At 44.8% G+C, this 22,591-nt stretch overlaps 1 protein-coding gene across 3 annotated transcripts in view; it reads left to right on the top strand.

The window, feature by feature from the left end:
* Kcnab1 (potassium voltage-gated channel subfamily A regulatory beta subunit 1) overlaps window positions 1-22,591 on the top strand; it is a 376,878-nt gene that overhangs the window by 265,819 nt on the left and 88,468 nt on the right. For all 3 annotated transcript variants that reach the window (XM_085682467.2, XM_048424456.3, XM_048424457.3), the window contains exon 2: window positions 1,512-1,555. In XM_085682467.2, the coding sequence (XP_085538593.2) occupies window positions 1,512-1,555 (44 nt within the window). The remainder of the gene's footprint in view (window positions 1-1,511; window positions 1,556-22,591) is intronic.

Below are 22,591 nucleotides of genomic sequence, written 5' to 3'. Positions count from 1 at the left end.
TTCCTCTCTAAGTTCCCATCTTTGGAAATAGGCCGAATTATTATGGAGGAAGATCTTCCAGTTACTCTAATGAGTGCTCCCCCATACATATACACCAAAAAAAAAACCCAAAAAACAATGCCTTAAGAATTTTTTTCCAATGGAAGATGTCCAATTACTTCTCTCCTATTTAGTAGTTCAAACCATGTTTCACATGTCCTTGTTCGCAAGTTTCCTTCCAGTTGCAAATAGCCAAAGAGTGTGGGAAAATCCAACACCATATCTGTTAGAGCCAGCAGCCAGGCAGCACTAACCCCCCCCATTTTGGCCTACCATTATCACAGTTAATCAGATTCCATGCACGTAGAAATGACCCTGACTGAATGCCACAGATGCCAACAGCCCATCCTACTAGTGAAGAAATCAAACCCCAGGAAGCCTTTTCCTAAGGTTCCTCAGCTAGTGGAGCAATGGGTGAAAACCCCAGGCCTTTCATTCTGCGTTCTGATGCATACTTGACTCCCTATGCAGTCACATGGATCACTTTGGTGGCCTTTTATAGGCTATAAAAAAGCAAGAGAAAAACCCAGGGTGAAATAAATGAAAATACTGATTACTAACTCTTAAGAAACCAAAGCGGATGACAGAGCGAGGAGAACAAACTGGTAAAGGGATCAAGGTTTCGCTCTGAAGCAGAAGCTGGAAGGGGACTGTGCAGCACGTGGTCAGAATAGGGGAGAAATTTTCCCCAAAGTTGCAATTATTTCAGCTTTGCCTCCTTGGTGTGATCTGCACACTGGTTCTATGAGACATTCGCCAGGTGGGAATTTGGTGTCCTCTCTGAGAAATATTAGAGGACAGAAATGGGTTGATTCTGGATTTCCATAAAGACTTAAATGAGCGCCCCAACACCTGCTTCCATCGCTACGCTGACTTAGAAAGCTATGTTCCTTTTACTTGATGAATTTTTAGGGATGAAAACCAAAAAAACAAGTCGAGAAATAAAAGAAGACTTCTTCTTTAAAGGGTTATCTGAACTTCCTGTGTTAATTTTCTGCAAACTTGTATACAATAAATTATAGTTACGATGGATTTATGTGTGTTCTTTATTTGGAAGTAATGGTCTCTCTTAGAAGTCATGAAGTCAGTAAGTCAACATTTATTAAGTGCACCTTCTGGGGCATTGTCTGTGATGAATGATTGAGAGTTGGTTAGTGAAAAAGGCAAACGCTCTTGCTCTGGAAGAAAGCACTTTCTAGAAGGAAAGAGAGAGATGTAATATCAAATTAATAAAGACAATTTAAAATTGCAAAGCTTCATCTTGTGGCAGATAATTTGTTCTTAGGCTAAGCCTGAGAGATTTTTGAGTTTCTCAGTGACAAAATGAGATAGGAATGCCATGAAAATAGCAAAGAAAGAGAGGAACTTCTCAAGCTGCCCCAGCTCTTGTCAATGAAGAGAATATTCAGGGCTAAGTTGCATGCTGCTTCACACGGGGAAGTGTTAACTGTGTGACTTTGCTTTTGTTCTAGGAATCTTGGGAAATCAGGACTCAGAGTGTCTTGCTTGGGTCTTGGTAAGTACTCAGGGTGTTATTGAGGGGACGGGTGGGAAGGTGGGAGACTGAGGGGTTACCAGAGAATTACTGTAATGTCAGTTGATCAGGGTTCGATCTCAGAGGAGGGAGACTGAGGGGTTACCAGAGAATGACTGTAATGTATGTAAGCTGATCAGGGTTTGATCTCAGAGGAGGGAGACTGGCCAGGTTTGCCCCATTTCCCCTCTGAACCTTTCCTGGTCCAGCATTCCCCTCTCCCTGTCTAGGCCCAAGGAGTCATCATGTTCATTCATCTTTTCCCTCAAGCAGAAAGCAGCCTCGGAGGAAGAGAACCGTGCACCTCTCCTGCTCACCTAATGTACAAGATGTAAATATGCATACATTGCTTACCTTAGCCTGCCTTCAGTTTACCTGAACGCCTCTCTGTTCTTACTTACCCTTTGACTAATTTCTCCACTTACTTCTCAAAATTGTTATATATTTTATGTGTTTTTAAAAAGCTACTTCAAATTATTGGGAGCAAGCTGAGATAAGGCCCGCACAAGTGTTGTCAGCTGACAGAATCTAGACAAACAAGGGAGATGGTCCACTAGGCTTTCCTGTCTGTTGTCATCTTGATTATGCTGGTTGCTATGGGAAGACCCATCCGAACTGCAGATGGAACCATTCCCTGGCAGCAGACCCCGGACTGAGCAAAATGGGGGTGGGGATGCTTTTTAGAACGGAAATGTTTATTCTGCGCCATTGTATAGCTGTCAAACTATAGTATGGATACTGTGCTGTATGTATGTCAGGCTGTGTCTAAAGTCGGGAAGGAAAGAAAGAAGTATGCTAGGGTTACAGGGAACTCACTAAAAAGGAACACTGTGTCCCCAGAGTAAGACCAATCAAGAGTCTTTATTCCAGCGGACTGGGACCCCGCACAGGTGTTCAGGGACCTAGATGTAAAGTACCCAGAACACTGGGATTTTAGGAGCAGAGGCCTTGTTCAGGTGTCTCATTTGGCAGCTGCAGGGGGTGGGGGTGCTTCACACAGTAAGCAGTTGGAAGCAAAAGCTAAGTGGTTAGCCAGTCCCGAGGAGAGTTCTGCACACATAGGCAGCTAAGATGGCGGTTAGCTGGAGGAAGTTCGGCACAAGCAGTTTTAACAGTGACTGAGATAAGTTAGCTAGGACATCTAGAGGAGAAGGAGATCAGATTCTGGTGAAACTTCAAATGACCTCAGCAAGACTGTAAGATGGAGGAACTTCTGCACTCCTTTCCCGACCGCACTGGTGTTGAATTCGGCTTCTCCTTTTCGTTTCTATTCACTGATAGAATGCTAACATGGAACAGCATCATACACATTCACCTCTCTAGAAACGCTTGCACAGGCACATCAGATGGCATCTCAGGTGACTCCGAATATAGTCAAGCCGACACTGAAAATTAATCATATACCTTGTCAATTTGATACCCCAAATATCCATTTTAACTGTAACCTTCCACCTCCTCTTGAGTGTCCTCCTCCATGACCATCTTAGAAAGCAAAGTCAGTCCAGCTGCAAGAGTCCCTCCAAGGTTAGCGATTCCACCATTGTTCAAAAGCTCAAAGTTGCTGGTAAGATTCAAGGTAGCAGGCCGTGCAGTGGTGGTGCATAGATTTATTCCAGCACTCGGGAGGCAGAGGCAGGTGGATCTCTGCGAGTTCGAGACCAGCCTGGTCTACAAGAGCTAGTTCCAGGACAGGCTCTAAAGGTGCTGTCTCGAGAAAAGAAAAAAAAAATTCAAGGTACCCTCTTAACTGTGAGCCCTGGTTTAAAAAAAAAAAATTAATGCTTCCAAAATACCACAGCACAAAAACTTCCCCATTCCAAGAGAGAGAAATGGTGATGCAGCCAGGATAATACGAGCTGAAGTAAGACTTTTAAGCCACCACGTAATACACTAAATCCTGCAACTCCACACGGAAAGGTCTCAGATGTGGGTTCAAGAGAGACACTGAGATAAGTTCTTCGGGGTAAGGAGCTTTCAGAAGCATCACTAACACCATGGACAGGCAGAAGGGAGACAGCGTGATGGGGCATTGCGTAGGGGGGGGTGGAGAGGGGGGGTGGTTGAGGTCCGCCAATCAGCAAAGAGCAGCACAGCAGGACTGAGTATCTCTCCTGACAGCTCTCTGAGGGAACTAGCGATTCCCAGCAGGAACCAGGCTATATAATTCCCAGGCAGAAGGCAGGAAAGACAGTGGGGAGCAGGATGTGTGTCCACTAGTACCCTCTTTCATGTAAACTCATTTCCCCCGTGGGAAATCCAACCGCTTAGAGGTCTTAGCTAGAGATTCACAGACCATGGTCTCAGTAGAATCCCTGTCAGCAGCACTCCTGCAAAGGGCTGCTCTCCTTATCGTAGCCTGAGAAGTCTGGTCTGGAATCTAAGACGATCTTACATGCATGCATCTGGCACCTGGGATGTGTGATGAAGTCATCTGGACCTCAGGGGCCTTGGTCACCCCTGCCATTCTAGCGACGCCACCTGTAGCATGAGTGTTATCTCCTGTATCAGCTTGGAGACTTTCTCAGCAGATAATCCCCTTGTCCTGGCACTGTCGGCATCCTGGGTTCTCCATTGTCACCAAAGTTCTAGGTTCACAGCTTCATAGAGGAGCTTCTAAAGTTCTCCTTGGAGGGAATCTGCAGCTGCTGCACATTGCTTGACTTCAGAGGCTTTCTGGAAGCTTGTTGTAGGACTCTGTAGCCCAGTAACTGTTGCATTTTGCGTTTCTGCAACATCCAGTATCATTCACAAGACGCTGCCAAGGTCTGTACTGGCTCAAGATGCAATCTGACCCTCTTTGATAACAGCCATAGCTACTGTGTCTCAGTAACGGAACCAGGGAAAACACATTCCCAGGAATGTCTTGAGTAGGAAGTATGTTCAGTAGACCTCTCAGCTCAGGGTCTCTCCTTTCCAATAAATCTGTCTTTACACGAGATGGAGCCTTCAATGGACAGAGTCTTGCCTCAGATCTAGTCCCAAGGAAGAGCTCGGGGTTTGTCTTCAAATAATGCTGATCTCCGTAACAATTATAGTGGCCTCCTTTTCACTAGTTTTGCCTCCTTTACATGCATTTCCTTGCTAAACTACATATTTTTCTGTTCTCTGTCACTGGAGATAAAACTATGAGTAGCAAGTAGAGGTCTTGCCTCAACCTAGATGTGATGATGTCATGACATTCCCTCCACCACTTTAGTCCATAAGGCGCTCTCTCTCTCTCTCTCTCTCTCTCTCTCTCTCTCTCTCTCTCTCTCTCTCTCTCCTTCTCTCAAAAACAGGGTCTCTATGTAGCTCTGACTGTCCTAGAGCTCACTATGTAGACCAAGCTAGTCTTGAACTCATGGAGATCCACCTACCTCTGCCCTTGAGTGCTGGGATTAAGAGCATGTACCATTACACCCAGCTAATCCATACATTTTAATTCAGCATTATACATGTTTTTGGAACTCTGGAAGAATATATACAGGCTATAACATGGATGACATCTAGTTCAGCTCCCAGTAGAGTCTTCATTCTGTTCTGGAACTTTCTGTGCCTATTCTATGCTGTTCACATTTCTGCCAGCATTCTTGTCTCATCCCGGAATAGTCCATTATTCTTTGGCAAAAGAACTCTAGCACTTCTGTGTCTTCAAAATCTTCAGCATTGTTCCTTTAAACTGGTTCAAAAGTTTAAACCTGTGAACTGAATGAACTGAATGGCCAGATTTCGTGTACCAGCTTCCCAACCTTTCACACCCAATCGTCTGTATCAGTCACTTTTCTCGTGGAGGCAGCCGAATATCTAGCAAGAAGAAACAATGTAGAAAGGGTCCACTTGGGTTCACAGTTTGCCTGAAACAATCCATCATGGCACAGGATGGAGGACTGGAGCTGCGTTAGTTTGTGTTCTGTGGTAAGAACAGCATGGCCCAATGCAACATGGCAGAAGAAGTCATTTATGTGGCTTACATTCTGAGACCCCAGATCCACGTGAAGAGTGGTTCTCCTCTCTCTAGTTAGAACAGTTTGGAAATGTTCTTGCAGGCAAATGCTCCCAGAGATGTGACTTTAATATCTGTCAATTTGACAATAAAGATTAGTTAATTTTCACCAAGTTTTTTGAGAATGTGTATGGTAAATCACAATTTATACATTTTTTGAAAGGAACTACTCAGGAGTATAAGATTTAAAATATAGTAAATTAAGAAAATATCAGCCGAGAAGAGGACTCAGCAGACAAAATGTTTATTACAAAAGCATCAGGTCCGGAGTTCATAACCCCAGAAGCCATGTAAAAGCCATGTACGCATAGCCACCTGCCTGCAACCCTAGCATGAGTGGGTGGAGACAGGAAATCCCTGAAGCAAGCTGGTTAGCCAGACTACCCCAAAATTGCAAGCTTTGGGATTTTGTCAGAGATCCTGCCACAATATACAAGACAGATACAATATACAAGATATAACTGGAAAAAACACTTGACATCAACCTCCAATCTCCATCCACATAGACACACAAACATGTGAGCCTGAAAACGGACGTGTACCAACACACATGCAAACATGCGTGTATCCTACAAGTGTGTAATACACTCAAAAAGAGAAGGGAAATGCACACATACCACATATAGTATTTAGAACTATGATGTAAAAAATATTGACCAATTATCTTGAAGTTGGTCTAGTTTAGTCAGTAGGCACATAGGAAACTGTGCATGATCTAGCCCTCGTGGCAAATACTTGCAATCCTAGCACTTGGGAAGTGGAGGCAAGGAGATTAAACATTCAAAGATTAAACATTCTTCTGCTACTTAGACTGCGCTACCTGAGAGCCTGTCTCAGAAAGGAAAGAAGAGGGTGGTAAGATGGCTCAGTGGGTAGAGGTGCTGGCCACAGAACCTGACAGCTTAGGTTTGCCCTTGAGAATCACGTGGTGAAAGGAGAGAGCCAACTCCCACAAGTTGTTCTGACTTCCATATGTGCACCACTGCTATACACATGTGTACACACATACATACACACACATGCATTTGCATACACTATACACACAAACACAAATAAGTGAGTATAATCTCTAAACTTTTAAATGAAAAAAAACCAAGGAAATTTCAAACAAAAGATGGTAGCAAATTGAAGAGCCCCCAAAATATCAAATATGTCTCTAGAGAGCAGATGAGAATGCATTTCAGTTTGTCTGTTCCAGTTTTGTTTGTTTTTCTGTGTTTGTTTGTCTGGTTGTTTGTTTGAACTCAAATTACGAACCATTTATTTTAGTGAACTTTGAAATGGGTATAATCTAAGGGCAGTAAATATCAATTTGAGTGTCAAGACTTTTGAGCCTGAATACCTGTGATAAGACACTGTGTTAAAAAAAAAAAAAGTATAAAACAAGGCAGTTCACGAGGCTGACTGGCATCATTCGAAACAGGTGATGGCATGACGCCCTTTCAGGGTGTGTTTCTGCCGCCTCCGTGAAGAAGAAAAGATTACATATTCGCAGGAGGAATACTGCACCCGCCTTAGGTATTTCATCAGGCTCCACGGACCTCCGCTGTCAGATCAGTGAAGGTGGGTTACTGCTCCAGGCTTAGATGTCAGCTCAGTCATCATGGCCCATGTTCCACAGAGACGCTGGAAAGTAGGCATTGACACTTCCGGGCAATCCAAAGACCGCAGCTATCTTTTGTCGAAATGCTTTAAAGGTCATAGTTAAAGGCGACAGTTCTGTCCTCTGTTTGAGGAATGGCTAGAAGCTTCTCCTTGCCTGTTGAGCTTTCTTCTGCAGGTGAAGAGCAGAGAGAAGAGGGGCAGACCACAGCCAGAGAGACGGCTCAGGGGGCAGAGCGCCCGACCGCTCTGCCCGAGGACCCGAGTTTGATTCCCAGCCCGGTCCGGCACTGCACATAGTTCCGCGACCGTCAGTCAGCGCTGCCCGGCGGCCTGCAGAACGACCCACACACAGTCTCCCACCATCCACCGTAGATCCGCATAGAGTAGTAGGCAAAAGAAAAAAAAAAAAAGGAACAGACAGGAAGGATGAGAGGATGCATCTAAGGAACACAAGCCTGGCGAGGAAAAATAGAGGACAGAGGGGCAACTCCCACCCGGAGAGAGCATCAGCAGGGCCAGCGTGTAAATACACGACCCACCTCATCAAGGAGGGAGGAAATGAGTAAATACAGTCTAGAATAACCTCAGGGCTGAAGCCAGAGCCTGAGGAGGCTAGTAGGGTAAGTTAGTGAGCTGACACCCTGCTTTTCAGCTTTTCCCATCTGGGCCCCTACCCTGCCGAACTAGAGTACAAGCAATGAATCTTACAGCTAGGCATTGTGGGGGTTCTCTCTAAAGCCTTGCGTGTGTGCACAGTGCATTGCTGGCTTGTCTCCCTCTGCCTTTCCGATGCTCTGACTGTGCTTAAATATTTTGACACCAGGAGTACATGACATTAAACATTTAACATGGTTAGGATTCTTTTTATGATACCCTTCGTGATTCCCATTTCTGTTACTAAGGCCACGGTAAACTAGCCTCACCTATTATTATAGCAACAGTCATGAGCGTTTATAAAGTGCCTCCAGACGCCTGAGAGACCATTTAAAAGTACAATTTCTTTCCTCGAAGATTTTTTAACAATTTTTCTGTATAATGCAAATAGAATGAAGTGTCAGGAGACCAAAATACTCACGGCATCCAAGTGGTACATGAATATTAAACGCACAGGAGCATTTTAGGCTTTCTAACAAAATCACGATACATACACAGAAAAATTAGTAAGCATTTCTTTTTCTACAAAATAGAACTTGTATGTGTATGTGTGGGTATATGTTCGTGTTAGTGTACTTGTGTGCACAGGTACCTGTGTGTGTGCCTCGTGTGAAGGCCAGCAGTCAGCTTCTGCTGTCATTCTGCATGTGTTTCTCATGTACTTGGAGCTTGACACGCGGTCTGCACTGGTTGGCCAGGGAGCCCCCAAGATCTACCCGTCTCCCTTCCCCAGTGCTGAGATTAGAAGCACCATGCCCCACACCCAGCCTTTTAAAACAGATTCCGGAGGTTGAACTCTGATCCTGGTGTTTACACAGCAACCGCTTTATCCACTGAACTTTCTCCCCGGGCCCTACCCAAATGGGATTTTAAGTGAATAGCTAATGGATAAATTGCTTCCTAAGAATTGCTGACAAACATCGCTTCTGAGTACTTGCCTTTGCTCAAAAGAGTCCATTAGGACCAAAGACACAATGGAGGGAGGAAAATAGTAGCCGAACATTCCATCCAGCAATTAGAAGAACGCAAATAGAAAAAAATAAATCAGAACCTGTGATTGGGTAATGGCAGGAAGAGTAAAAAAATTATAAACATGGCTTTCCTAAAAAGCAACACCGTTGACCTCGGGAGAGGGTTGAAGGGGGAGGAGAGAGGCAGGGAGGGGAGCAGAGAAAAATGTAGAGCCCAATAAAAATCAATAAAATATTTTAAAAAAAAAGCAACACCGTTATGAAAGACTCCGTCTTTGCAAACACCAGCTCCTTTACAAAAGAGGGAAACAGACTCAGACGAGCCCACCCCTGCCCAAAGCCTATGGTAGAGCTGGCAGTCTCAACCCTTGTTTTGTGTCTCTCGCTGCTATGGGGGAAAAAATCATCTAACAGTTTAAAGGAAGAAACAATTATTTTGCTCATGGTTTCAAAGGTTCAGAGCATGGCCAGTATTTTTGAGCTCATGGTGGGTCAGAAGAGCAAAAGCAGAAAGGAGGAGGAGGCTGCTCACCTCATGGCGGACAGGAAACAGAGGGGATCACAACAGGAAGGGGCAGGACAAAATACAGCCCCAGAGGATGTTTCCAAGGACCGGATTCCCTCTTCCAGGCTCCACCTTTGAGAGCGGCCATCTTCCACAACTTTTTAGCTCAGCAATGGATCAACGTGCATTAGGTCATGCCCCTCGGGATCTAGTCCTCTCTGGAGACACTGGCTCCTCTACACTCAGAGCTGTGCTTTACTAAGGCCCTGGGTGTCTCTCCATCCAATCAACCTGATAACCGAGACTTCTCCCTCACCTGCAACCTCAGTCACATGTAACCTGCAGGCACACGCAATCATTGCCATCACCCACTGCCTCTGCATCCCGGACCTCACCTTCCTTGGTGGGAAGACAGTAGTTTGTGATGGTTAGTGTTGACTGTGGAGTTGAGAGGGTTTAGACTCCTCTAGGAGGCAACCCTCTGCACACACCTGTGAGGGATTGTCCTCTTCGTTAGCCTCTGAGAATGTCCTCCAGGGAGCATCTTGATGGGGTTCATTGATGATGGATGATCTGTCTTAGCTGTGGGTGGAACCATCCCCTGGGTAGGAATCCTGGACTGAACAAAACAGAGAGAGAGGAGTACGACTACCCATGGCTCTCTTCTTCCTGGTTATGGATTCCATATGACTAATTGCTGCAGGTCCCAGCTCCCTTGACCTCCCAGCTGTGATGGGTTCTACTCTTGAGCTGTGAGCTGAAGTTCACCCTTCCTCCATTAACAGTCTTTGTCACAGTGTTTTCTGACAGCAATAGAAAAGAAACCAGGACACTTCTGCATTACACGTGAGGCTCTTTCAGCTCTAGGAGAGGTCGTGTGCGCATAGGCAGATTCAGCACGACTTCTGACAATAGCTGGCTTCCAACTAGACACTGTTAGAACATGAACTGAGTCTTGGCATCCTTGCCCAGCATTGGGGTAGCAACAACCATCAGTGCTCCCTGGATGTAACCAGAGCCAGAACCTGTTTCTACCCAGGATCAGGTCCACTTTCACTGTGAGATTTCAAAGTCGGAATGGTACCAAGCAAAGATGGTTTTGGTTTTGTGTAGATGCCTTGAATGATGTCCTGCCTTTTAATTGTTGGCCCACTACCTAGATGATACCATGTGTTTCCCCATAGCCCCTCCACTGGGCATCTTGACCACAGCATGTGTTATATATATATATATACAATTCGAATCCCAGTGCTTGCTCTAAGTTTATAGAGAGATTATTCTTCAAAACCTTCTGCAGTACAAACATTCAAATTCAGGTTCAGTCATCTTGATCAGTAGTACACTTGAGTTCCTTTAACAGTGAAGGAAAACCACTGAGGGAATCATTTGGGGTGCCACCTTCCAGCACAGTGAAGGGTTGTGCTTCTAGGGTGTTCATTGAAGAGAATGACACCTCAGACAGCTATCTCTGGAAGGACAGCATTAATACCTTAGTGGTCTCTCTATGGGTCAGTGTTCACAGGCCATAGGGGTCACAGCCCAAGATACAAAGATACAAAAGAAGTCCCAGGTCTTCCTAGGTAGACTGAGGATGAATTAGTCAAAAACTTTCCAAGACAATTGAGAAAAAATCCTGGATCCAAGCCATGCAAAAACGGTTTCTAAGGGAGCCTGGTTGGTTTGGATGCTCACCTTTATAGACCTGGATAGAGGGGGTAGGACCTTGGACTTCCCACAGGGCAGGGAACCCTGACTGCTCTTAGAACTAGAGAGGGAGGGGGAGGTGGGGAGTGGGAGGGGAAAAAGGAGGTGAGGAGGAGGTGGAAATTTTTAATAAATAAATAAATAAATAACACAGTAATTCTAGATGAGATACTAATTTCTTCAGGTCTGTGTAGACAGTGGACTCATATGGTGTTTGTGAGAAATCAGACTGAGTTCTGCAAGGCTTTGCCATTATCAGGCTGGTCTCTGAGTGGCAAAATGGCTCCCGTAGCTCCAAGCCTCATATCTTATTGGCTGTGGTATCCTTCTGTGAACCAGTTCCTCAAGGACTTCAGACAACCAAGAACTGCCTAGCTGGGGATATGGTTTTGTGGTACAGCGTTTACCCAGCATGAATGAAGCCCTGTGTTCATTCCTAGTACCCCATAAACAGATGTGGAGGGCTGGTCAGTGGTTAAGAGTGCACACTTTGGTCCCAGAACCTACATGGCAGCTCACCCCTGCTTGGAACAATCTGTAGCTCCAGGCCAGTTTGATGCCACTGCCTCCATGGGTACCTACACTCACACAGACATACCCACACACAGACATAGACACCTACACATAATTAAGCATAAAATAAATCGTCTTTAATAATTTTTTAAAAAGAAATTACTACAAACAACTGAAATTTCATTCTCAGAAGAAATGTCAAGGGCTCTTTTCTAAACACAGGAGACTTTGGTTGGCTTTAACGCACATGTGACAGCCATGACAAGTTAGACTCTTCTGATCATGTTCAGCCTCCCTGAGTCTATATTAGGCTGTTAATAGCTACGGTCAGATATCTAAATTCTCACTTTCTCTCCGACATGAAGCATGCTCAGGGTTTAGGGAGTCAGTCCACATTCACCTCCTGCTACCTCAGTTTATCTAGTGGACAATTTCTTCAGCTTCGGCTCCCCCCTTAAGATTTATGTTATTTCTATTTTACGCGACGGGTGTTTTTCCTGCATACATTTCTGTGCACCATGTGTGTGCTGTGCCTGTGGAAATCAGAAGACGGTGTCAGGTCCCTTACAAACAGAGTCACAGACAGGTGTGAGCGGCCCTGTGGGTACTAGGAATCGAACCCTGGTCCTCTGGAAGAGCAGCCGGTTCTCTTCCCTTCTTGAGCCATCTCTCCAAACCCCAGCTGTTGACTTTTTAACATACTATTGTTTTAATTTTTGAAGTTACATTTGTGAGAGAAGGTGCCTGCTCCAACACGCATCTGGAGGTCAGAGGGCATGTGGAGGTCAGAGGGCATGTGGAGGTCAGAGGGCATGTGGAGGTCAGAGGGCAGCTTGCAGGGGTAAACATCCTTGCAACATCTGAGACCCAGGAACCAACTCAGGTCATCGGGTTTAACAGCAAGCGTCTTTCCTCCTGGGCCAGTTTTACCGTGCCCAGCTTTTAATATACTCTTTCCTACACGTTCCCAATAATCTCGAAGGATCCGTGAGATTAGTGGCTCATTTACAAACAAAAGCCTCATCCTGACACCTGGAGAATGAAAAACATGTAAAGGAAGGCATCTGCGAGAGCGAGGCAGGAAGGACCGCTTTGTTTCATAGCCGACAACCAATTAAGATGAGCAGAGAAGGTGCTGCCCGACATGTAATTGTAGAAAATGGCGGATGAGGTAATGAGCAGAAGCTAAATCAGAGCAGACAGGCAAACCACGGGGACGACTTGAGCAGAAGAGAGGGAGCAAGGGGGATGAAAGGCTTACCCGGCACTCGGAACTCTAACAAGCTTTTTTCAGCCAGGCTTCGCATTCTTTCTTGGTCTCTGACCTTACCTCCCGTTCATACTCACACTGTAGGCTCTACCAGGCTGTTCCTTCAGCCTTCACTCAGAAGAAACTACAAGAGCTGCCTGGGTCTTGTCTCGTGAGTTCTCTGAGGCTAGAGGCCGACTTAGACCAGTGCATCCTGTAAGATGGGGAGTCCAGGGCACTGCTGGTCCTTCCGTGTGCACATGACTGAAGGACCAACAGATTCTATGCTGGGAAGGTCACAGGGGCAGATTCTAGCACTGTCTGTCCTAAAGGAGCCTGGTTTTCGGGCTACAGTGCCCCCACAGGCTGCTTATTTGAAATGCTGTGTACTGATGGTCCACACTCCAGCAGGTCATACATGGGGTCCATGTTGGGCAGTGCCAGCTCAGAGCCCTGGATGTGGGTCTGGGTAGTTACTGAGTTGGCCAGTCAGACCTCTGCCAGTACTGCTCCTCCCCACACACAGGTGAGGGTCAGAACCCGCTCTCCTGCACCCACGTCGTCATCGGGGTCAGATCTCTTGCAGCTGTGATGAGGGGTGAAGCCAGCTCTCCTAGGCCTGGGGTCAGAGTGCAAGCTCTCCTGTGTGGGGCAGGGCTGGATCTCCCAGAGAGGTGAGCACAACCCTCAAATTTCAACACGCATGGCTTGCATAGCCCCTGGTGGTCACAGACATGAGCACAGACCCCAGCTTCAGCAGAATCACTGACCCAGACATTGCCTTTGGCAGCAGTTCAGTCCTGGACGCCACCATGGTCCTGGGAGGCAGCTCAGGTCACTTAGATCAGTATGGCCCCTGTGGCAGCCATGACCCCAAGACACCAGCATGGCCTCAGACTGTTGTTGGTAACAGGAACCACAGACATCAACACAGAGCCCAGACATGGCCCTTGATACCATCTCAGGTCCAGGTATCAGCATGGCCTCAGGGGGCAGCGCAGGGCATTCCAATCTGTATGGCCCTGGGGGCAGCATGGTTCTTGGACACCAACATGGTGTTAGGTGGTTGTCCAGATCCCAGGCAACCTGTGTCCTTTGCTGGCAACATGGGCCATGAACATTAACACAGATCCCAGCTGCAGCAGGACCACAGACCTAGACATGGTTCTCAGCAGCAGCCTGGGCTTGGGCATCATCATGAGTCCAGGTCCATAGAGTTGCTCACTGTGATGGTACCCACCCGCCTGGTGCCTCAAGATGTCTTCCACCCACCCAGACTGAGCAGGACTGGGCGGGTCTATACTTGGGATGTTTTTTAAAGCATAAAATACCATTAAAAAAAGTAGTGAGTTGCCAAATTCCAGAAACTGAATAGAACATATACTAGTCTGGTTGCCTCCTTTAAAGAGGTCACAGATAAATAGAAAATGGCCAAGTATAACTCAAATATGAAGAAGTAGGAAGTGTGAAAATGACTATAAAATTTATCATGGGTGGTTATTTATTTATTATTTATAAGATTTACTCATGTGGCTCATGTGAATGAAAGCATTTGCTGAGCATGACTCACAACCTGAGCTTGATCCCTGAGATACACATAGTGGAAAGAGACTAACTTCCAAAAAAAAAAAAATGTCCTCTGGCTTCCACACATGTCCTGGTCACTGTACACACTTGTGCACGTGCACACACGTTCAGACACACACACCAGTAAAAAATAATAATAATAATTCATCATGAAATCAATGAGAAATCACTGAAGCATTCGAGGCCCCAGATGACAGCAACAGTGGTGCGTTGCTGGATAGCAATAACTGATAGAGAGACATCTCTGAAGAAAATCAAGCCATCGGATTCCAAGAAAGGAGGAAATACGAGCGTGGGAGAGAAACGTTCCTAACGGGAGCAGAAGACGGCACTGCCTTGCTGCGTGTTCATTTTGTATGCATGAAGCAGGGTCTAAGAAAACAATCTGAGGGCAAGCAGTTGTCTCCGCGATTGCCCTTGTCATCACTATCTTCATCGTAGAGATGTGGGTCAGAGAGGGAGGTCAACCACTGGAGAAGCCAGTGTGCAGCTGGATCCGCAGCTCCTCAGGATGAAGGAACCAGGCAGATGCGCACCCACGGGCGAGGAGGTGGGCTGTTCTTGGCCAGCAGAGTTGTAGGCAGCTGGAAGCTCATGGGGAATCAGGCAGAGCAGCAATCCCACCCCCTCGAGGACCTTGGCAGTTGCTGTAGTAGGAGACCGAAAGCATTTATAGCTTTCAGCTTTATTCTTCTTCTCTGTACCGCGAGGGGTCTGTTATCTGGGAAGCTGAGAGGAGAGGTGTGGCGAGGCCAGAGGGTTAAGGGACAAGCAATTTCTAGAGAGGGAGGACTGGCAATGGCTCCGTCTCCACCACTTGTGACTTTTTCCAGCACGTGTCCAGCATCTTTGTTATGGATGATGAAGAGCCAGGTAGTCGGGTTTGTTCACCTTAGAGCTTTGTCAGGAAGGTGCCATGAATTTGGCACTGAAGCCATGGAGCGGAGGACAGGGCAGGAGAAATAAGCCCACAGGTGACCCTTGTGACCTTGTCCCAGAAACAAGACTGCTGATGCTCTTTTTATCCTGTCTTTTTTTTTTCCTGCTAAGCTATTTTTACTGTAGTCATTACTTCCACTGGAACTTTTGCAACTAGTCAGATGAAGGTCAGAGAATCAAAAAATGCCGAAGGAAGAGGCTTCTCTTGGTTATTACCTATGGCTGGGAAGAGACACCGTAACCAAGACGATTTATAGAAGAAAGCATTTCACTGGGGACTTGCTTACAGATTTGGTTGTCCGTTATCCTGACAGGGAGCATGGTGGCGGGAAGGCAGGCATGGATGCAGCCAGCAGGCAGAGAGAGACACTGGCCTGGCATGGGCTTTTGAACACTCTCAGTAAGACACTGCCTCCTCCACCTAATCCTCCCAAACAGTTTTACTAATTGTGGATCAAGCATTCAAATGGAGGAGCCTATTACGGCCATTCTCATTCAAACCACCGCAGTCTGTAACGATTTGGTGAATCCAAAGACCCTACAAGACATCACAATTTCCAGCTTGGGATCAAAGCCACCTTCGGCTTCTCCGCTATGTAGTTCTTCACTGTGTTACTGTTCTTTCTCCTGTACTTTGGCTTCTCTCGTGGATGGATTGAGTACATTCCCATAATGTCCCAAGCATCACTTAGAACAGTTATCGGCTCTGGCTGCCATTCCACCCACATGGGAAGATTTATTTATAAATACAGAAAAACAGACAAAAAAAAAAAACAGCTATGCTTGCACCTCTCCTCAGACTAAGTAAATCAGCTCCCCAGGTGGTCCCGCTTACTGGGGTGGAGCTGAGGCTCAGTGAACTGGACTCAGAGCACCAGCCTGGCTTCCTGTTGAGAGGCAGTACTTCCTTCTTACCTGAGTTACTTGCTCATCAATGACTGGATAGATAAGGAAGTCGGACACACACCTGAAAGAATATGGCTTCCCACGCAACATGCAAGAGGCCCAACCAGAGAGTGGGCCTGTGCCCTCCTGCTCACCGATGTGAGAAGCAAGTAGAGGGCCAGGTGTTCAGTTTTGATTAACTTTGATCCCCAGTTTTTGAAAAAAAATCTTTGAAAATCACTGTATCCTTTTAATGTTTCCTATTCATAAAGCTTCCTGAGTTTGTCAAGTTGGGTTTGCCTTTAGAGTTGGTGCAGTCTACGGACACGGGCTTTCACAGCAGTCTTTAAAGTAGTAGCTTCCTATAGAGCTTCTGTTGCTTCAGATAATTTCTTCTTGGAGACAAGAAGGACAATAGCATTCAGCGAGTCTGTCATAGCCTGAGCGCTGCTGTCGGCATGGGCTGACGTCATTTGACTGTGTGAGCTGTGGAGCCTCTGTGCTTAGACTTAATTCTTGACCTAAGTCATGATTTTTAACTGACGTGGTGTCTACAGAATACATACCACAGCAACTGGTACAACGTAAGTTCTGCAAATAAGAACATCCGCTGGTGGCATCATCATCATCATCATCATCTCATCTAGGTCTCCCAACTCTACAGCGAGTATGTGCCATTATCCATTAGGCATGCGCCAAGTCTCCAGAGTGAACCAATAAATTGTCTATGTACATAATTTTAAGTCTATCCAAAAGAAAACATTTAAATATACCCTTACGAGTTGTTGTAAAATAAGAGAAATGATTTTATAGTTTGCTGCCTGTAACTGAGGAGGAAGTTGATTTGCAAAACTGACATCTCTTCTGTTGTTAGAGACAGTAATGAACAAGACAAATAGAGCCCCTGTCCTGAAGAAGGGATCCTGAGTGTCCCACCTGCCCTTACCTTTAGAAGTCATTCTTCATCTCAGTAGGTGCACAAGACCCCTACAAGACTAGACCAGCTGACGAAAGCATGGAGTGGGGAAATGTTTGTGAGTCCTAACAGAGGAGCTACTTCAGTATTGCTCTTCTTCAAGGGTGTGGTTCCGGGTAGGTCAACCACACTCCAGTGAATATCCCCAGACCCACGAGTGTATGCACAACACACATTAGAATCAATGGGTTTTAAACACAGGCACACAAGCACACACACACACACACACACATACACACACACACGAAATAATAACAGTGAAGAGGACAAGAAATTACAGGGGGCCAGGGAGGTAGGGGCAAATCCAGGAAGAGTTATGGGAAAGAGTGGAGGGTAAATACTATCAAAATACACTGTATATAATTTTCAAAGAATTAGTAAAATACATTTTAAAAGAAACATTTATTATAGCTGTATTGACAAAACATAGCGCATTCATAATGAGTGGTCCTAAGATTTTTGACCAATCACAAAACTATCCAAAGTGGAGCACCGTCAGGCAGCTCTCCATCCTGGTGCTCCCTCTGGGAACACTCCCCTCTTTTCCATGGTCAGGATCACTGGAGTCATCAGAAGAAGAAGCTGACACCATGCTGCCTTAAGACATCATATGGTGGTGTTATTCTACCACGTCAGTTCCCTGCATCCATGAGGACCTCCCAGGCTCCCTCCAGAACATTCTAGAGGTGTGCACCTGGGCATGTGGCCACTAACTAAAATAATGATGAATTCATTCTGATGAACTCATTTGCAATCAATGAATCAATAATAATAAAAAAAGAGGATCAGGCAATAAAAAAAAAGTTCACCGAACACTGATCTCTCATTGATCACCTCTTCTCTGCCACTCTTGGTTTCTACATCCATAGGACAGTCCATGAGTAGTTGATAGATGCCAGGTTTTAGACTGTCTCTGGAGATAAAAAGGTCATTCAGCAGTTTGTTGGGAAAAAAAAAATGTCTCAAGAAGGCCTGCGTTATGTTTGATCAATGGGAGGCTGTTAAAATAAAAAGATAATGCTTATGTTTCTTGATGTCTGTATACCTAAGTTTGTAGATTGCTGTCCATACTGTGTGCCGGGAAATTTCACTCTCTCACTATACAATCAGGATGGTGTTATTGTAATATCGCTGTCTCATTGCTGAAGCCTTAGTAGGAAAGCTAGTATTCCGGCAACAGGAGCTTGTCTCTAGACACCAGGCTTTCAGAAGCTGCTCTATGCTTTTCTCAGGCCCAAACTGACTTTTCAATACAGCCTATCATGTAGAAGGAGTACATAAATTTTATTGTCACTGAAACCAAGGCCCGCCAGAAACAGCTTGAGGAAGGATGCATTTGGGCTCCCAGTTTCAGAGGCCTCATCCATGGTGGCGGGTAGGGAAAATCAGAACAGAGCAATGCATGTCATGGTGGCCAGAAAGCAGAGGAAAGGCAAATGTTGGAACTTAGAGAAGGATACAGGTCTTTAAAACACCCACAGACCTTCCTTCATCCAGGACCTCCTAGGTCTCACCACCATTTGATAATCCATCATATTACAAACCCATCACAGGATCTGTGCATTCATTATGACAAAGTCTCCATAGTCTAAACACATCCAGAAACTCCGTCATGGACACATCCTGAAAAGCCTTTCACTAATCTCCTAGTGATCCCTTAATCCAATCAAGAAAATAGTAAGACAATCAAGGTTAGCTATCAGGCTCTGTCTAGAGGCTAGAATAAAGTGAATCTCCTGATATTAAAGATAGATCAGCATGGTTTTATGATTTAGGATCGCTCCACTTTGTTCTTAACGTTGAGCTAAATTTCTGCATACGATTATTGAAAAGGGAACATTTCTATCACGCCAATAGAAATAGAAGAGTCTGTATAAGAAGAGTTTGTGTCATTCTGCAGGTGATGTAGAAATACCCACCTTGGACTTGGTATAATTATAAATCTTCTATTAGGAAAAGATTATTGATACATTTTTAAAGCTGAAATTATTAACAGCTAATATTCCTTATGCATTAATGAAGTAAGCTAATGCTTATATGTAAATTAGTGAATCTACAGGCAAACATAAAAACTGAATTAATTTGAGTGCAATATGGCTGAGCATGAGAATTATTTTAGGTTTTTGTCAAATCGTCCCATATATACTTTCTGTTTTCATTATTTTATAGTTCAAGAATTTCTTGGCCAGAAATCACATTTGTATCCCTGCTTCAGCAAGAATGTCACACTATTCCTACTTCCTGAACACAAAATTTGTCTTTTAATAACATTTAATATCCTACACATCTGATCGTTCATGGCCCAGGAAGAAGACTTTGAAAGGAATGTTGCAAAACATTTTTTTTTCACTTTTTAACATTATCATCTTGTTTTCACCTAGACATCTTCCTTGCCTTTCAGGAAATTGAAATGCATTCTTAACAGATCCTAACGACCGCATGCACACACACCCTGTGTTTTTATATTCAGAAACACCAAAGTTTTCAACCTTATGGCTGTTTGAGGTAGGACACCTCTCGGAACTATCAGTGATGAAAAGGGCTCAACAAAAACATTCACAAAGGGAATGATGCAGAAAGTCACACTGACTTTCCGATTTCTTGGTAAGAGTATTTTTCCAAAACTCTTACCCATAGTAACTTGCTGTGGAAAAGCATGATCTATCCAAAAAGGACCAAAAGAATGTGTTTGCGCACAGACTAAATTCCAGAAACTGTGCAAAGATCTCACAGGGAAAAGGCATCGTATATCTTACTCGTAGGTCACATTTTGGAAGACAATATTAATTTTTTTTAAATTTAAGAATCAGAATTTGCATGTATTTCCTGTACCCTACAATAAGCATCTACTTTTACTCTAACAGTGTTTAACTCATCTACATTAACTACATTCTTATGAGAACTTTTCAAAGAGCAGCGTGACAAGGCTTTGGTGATGCTGTGTGCTGAGTTTTTTGTGCCCTAAGAGTTTCATTTGAGTAAATAATCTTCAATATATAGTCAACAGTACTAGAAAACATTAGGATGTATGACCCAGAGACTTAGAATACAAACCACATTCAGTGTTCCTTTTCCATGGTCATAAAGAAGGAAGAATCATGATCTATTGCAGCCTTTTTATGAATGAATTGTCCAACAACAACAACAAAAAAAATTCAACTTTTGCTTCCAGTTAGAAGTAATAGGTACATACTTTACTGATGTATGCAAAGGAAATGAAAGAGTTTAAAGAATAAAAACTTCAAGGATATTAATCTTTTTACTTTTAATTTTCCTAAGAGGCTCAAGGAACCAAATCAATTCAGAATTCATGTCTTCATAAAGAAGTTTCAGGGGTTGAACTTCTGGCTTTAAATTAGTAGTTACGGCTAATCTAACACCAAAGTTCAGATCAAGGCTTATGGGGTACCAAGATATCTGTCCTACTGATACTCACATAGCTCCTGAGCTATGGTGACGAGTCAAGCCTACTTGTGATGTGCTTTAACTTTTTACTAGGAATTTAACCACATCTGAATGTCACATACCCGTCACCCCTCCTACCTGGGACATCGCTCCCTTGTCTATAAACTGTATTGATCAGACAGAGAAACAGAATAAAATGGTTCTGGGCAAACTTGCCCTGAAATAACTCTTAAAGCAACATGAAGATAGGAGTGTCCCTTGGTAGCTCGTAACATGAAGGGCAGGCTTGTTGGGGTTTCTGTCCCACCCGGTACCCCACACCCGGCATACCCCAAGGAAAAAATCACACACAGGACTCCTCCATAAGATTATAAACTGATTGGCCCATTAGGTCAGGCTACTTATTAGCTCTTATAACACATATTACCCCATTATCCTTATCTACATTAGCCACAGGCTCAGTACCTTTCTCAGCTGGGCAACTTACATGCTGCCTCTTCAGTGGTCTGCACAGGAGTGGAGAGAGAGCTTCCTGTGTCCCAGAATACTCCCAGTCTCTTTGCTCCACCCCTACTTCCTGTCTGGCTTTCCCGCCTATACTGCCTGCCTGACCAATCAGCGTTTTATTAAAATATGATTGACAGAATACAGACAATTCTCCCACAGTAGCTAAATACAGAAGTCTTTTAAATCAAAGAAAGAAAGGGAGGAAGAAAGTGGGGATGGGGAGGAACACAGAGAGGGAGAACAAAGAAAAGAAGATCAAATATTTGTCCATTCCCTATAAAGGTCATAAGGAACCTGTGTATGCTCCACCCATTTAACCCTCAGACTCTCAAATGTGCACACAGGCACAGAAGGTTAGAATCCACCTCTCCTCGGATATTTCTGGGGTATCCCGACAACCTTATCAGTTCGGGGCTCTCTTCTGGTACAGGTTCCATTCCCAGACAATCTGCCCCAGGACCCTGCCATGGATACCACACCCTGTCATTAGCCAGTCTTCCAGCAGGTCTTGAGTTCTGAAGAGTGTGCTGACTAAGGCTTGGGTCAGTTTTCTGTGCATGAGATTAGGGCATTGCTCATAGAACCACAAAGTCCTTAGGCAAACCTTGATCACTGGTAAAACTGAGAGAACTCATAAGCGTGGAGGTGACTCGAGGTGTGGGGACAGCTATGTAGCATTCTTCATCCACAAATGGACAGTTTGAGAGAAGAGGTGTGAAGCTTATCACAACAAAGGTTTCCACGGGAGAGACATTTGGCAGAGGGAGCAATGTGAACAGAGCCCTAAAGCAGGGTAGTGTTGCAAACAGCCCGATGTACAGTTGGCTGGAACAGAGCGTGGGGTAGGTGGGGAGAACAAGGCACATCACCAACCAAAATCAGCATGGGGCTATGGAGAATACGGCTTAGACATCCTACCGCTAAAGAGCCCTGGCAGACTTCCCCGTCCATAGGAAACGCGGTGTTTTCAAACACTGCTGTGTTCTCCCACTAGAACTGATACATACTATGCATACAGAAGAGTCTAGAACAGTGGTTCTCTGCTGTCCTAATGCCGCAACCCTTTAATACAGTAGCCCATGTTATGGGGACCCCCCCAGCCATAACATTATTTCCATTGCTATTTCATGGCTGTAATTTTGCTATTGTTATGAATCATAATGTAAATATCTGTGTTTGCCGTTCATCTTAGGCAACCCCTCTGAAAGGGCCATCCGATCTCCCCTATAGGGGTCACGATCCACAGTTTGAGAACCACTGGTCTAGGAAAAACACAAACATGTGACTCTGTATGGCAGACACTGAGTGGTTCTTTATCACCATAGTTCCTATTTTACTATATTCCAAGGGGTAGAGAAGAGGATGTAGATGGTGTTTAGTCCTGAGAAGTGTGTGCATGTGTGTAAGCACACTTTCTTCAGCAGTAAACGGAGCTACTCCTTGCACCTCACATGCCTGGGAGGCACACTTGAGTTCCACATGGCCTTCACCACATTCTTGTCTAGTTTTATTGTTCTTCCAAGCTCTTTTGAGAAG

The sequence above is a fragment of the Myodes glareolus genome, chromosome 20 (assembly GCF_982192425.1).
Source record: "Myodes glareolus chromosome 20, mMyoGla1.1, whole genome shotgun sequence".
In the NCBI taxonomy this organism is placed as follows: Eukaryota; Metazoa; Chordata; class Mammalia; order Rodentia; family Cricetidae; genus Myodes; species Myodes glareolus.
Note: the sequence above shows the minus strand (reverse complement) of the source record. Positions and strands in the feature narration are given on the sequence as shown.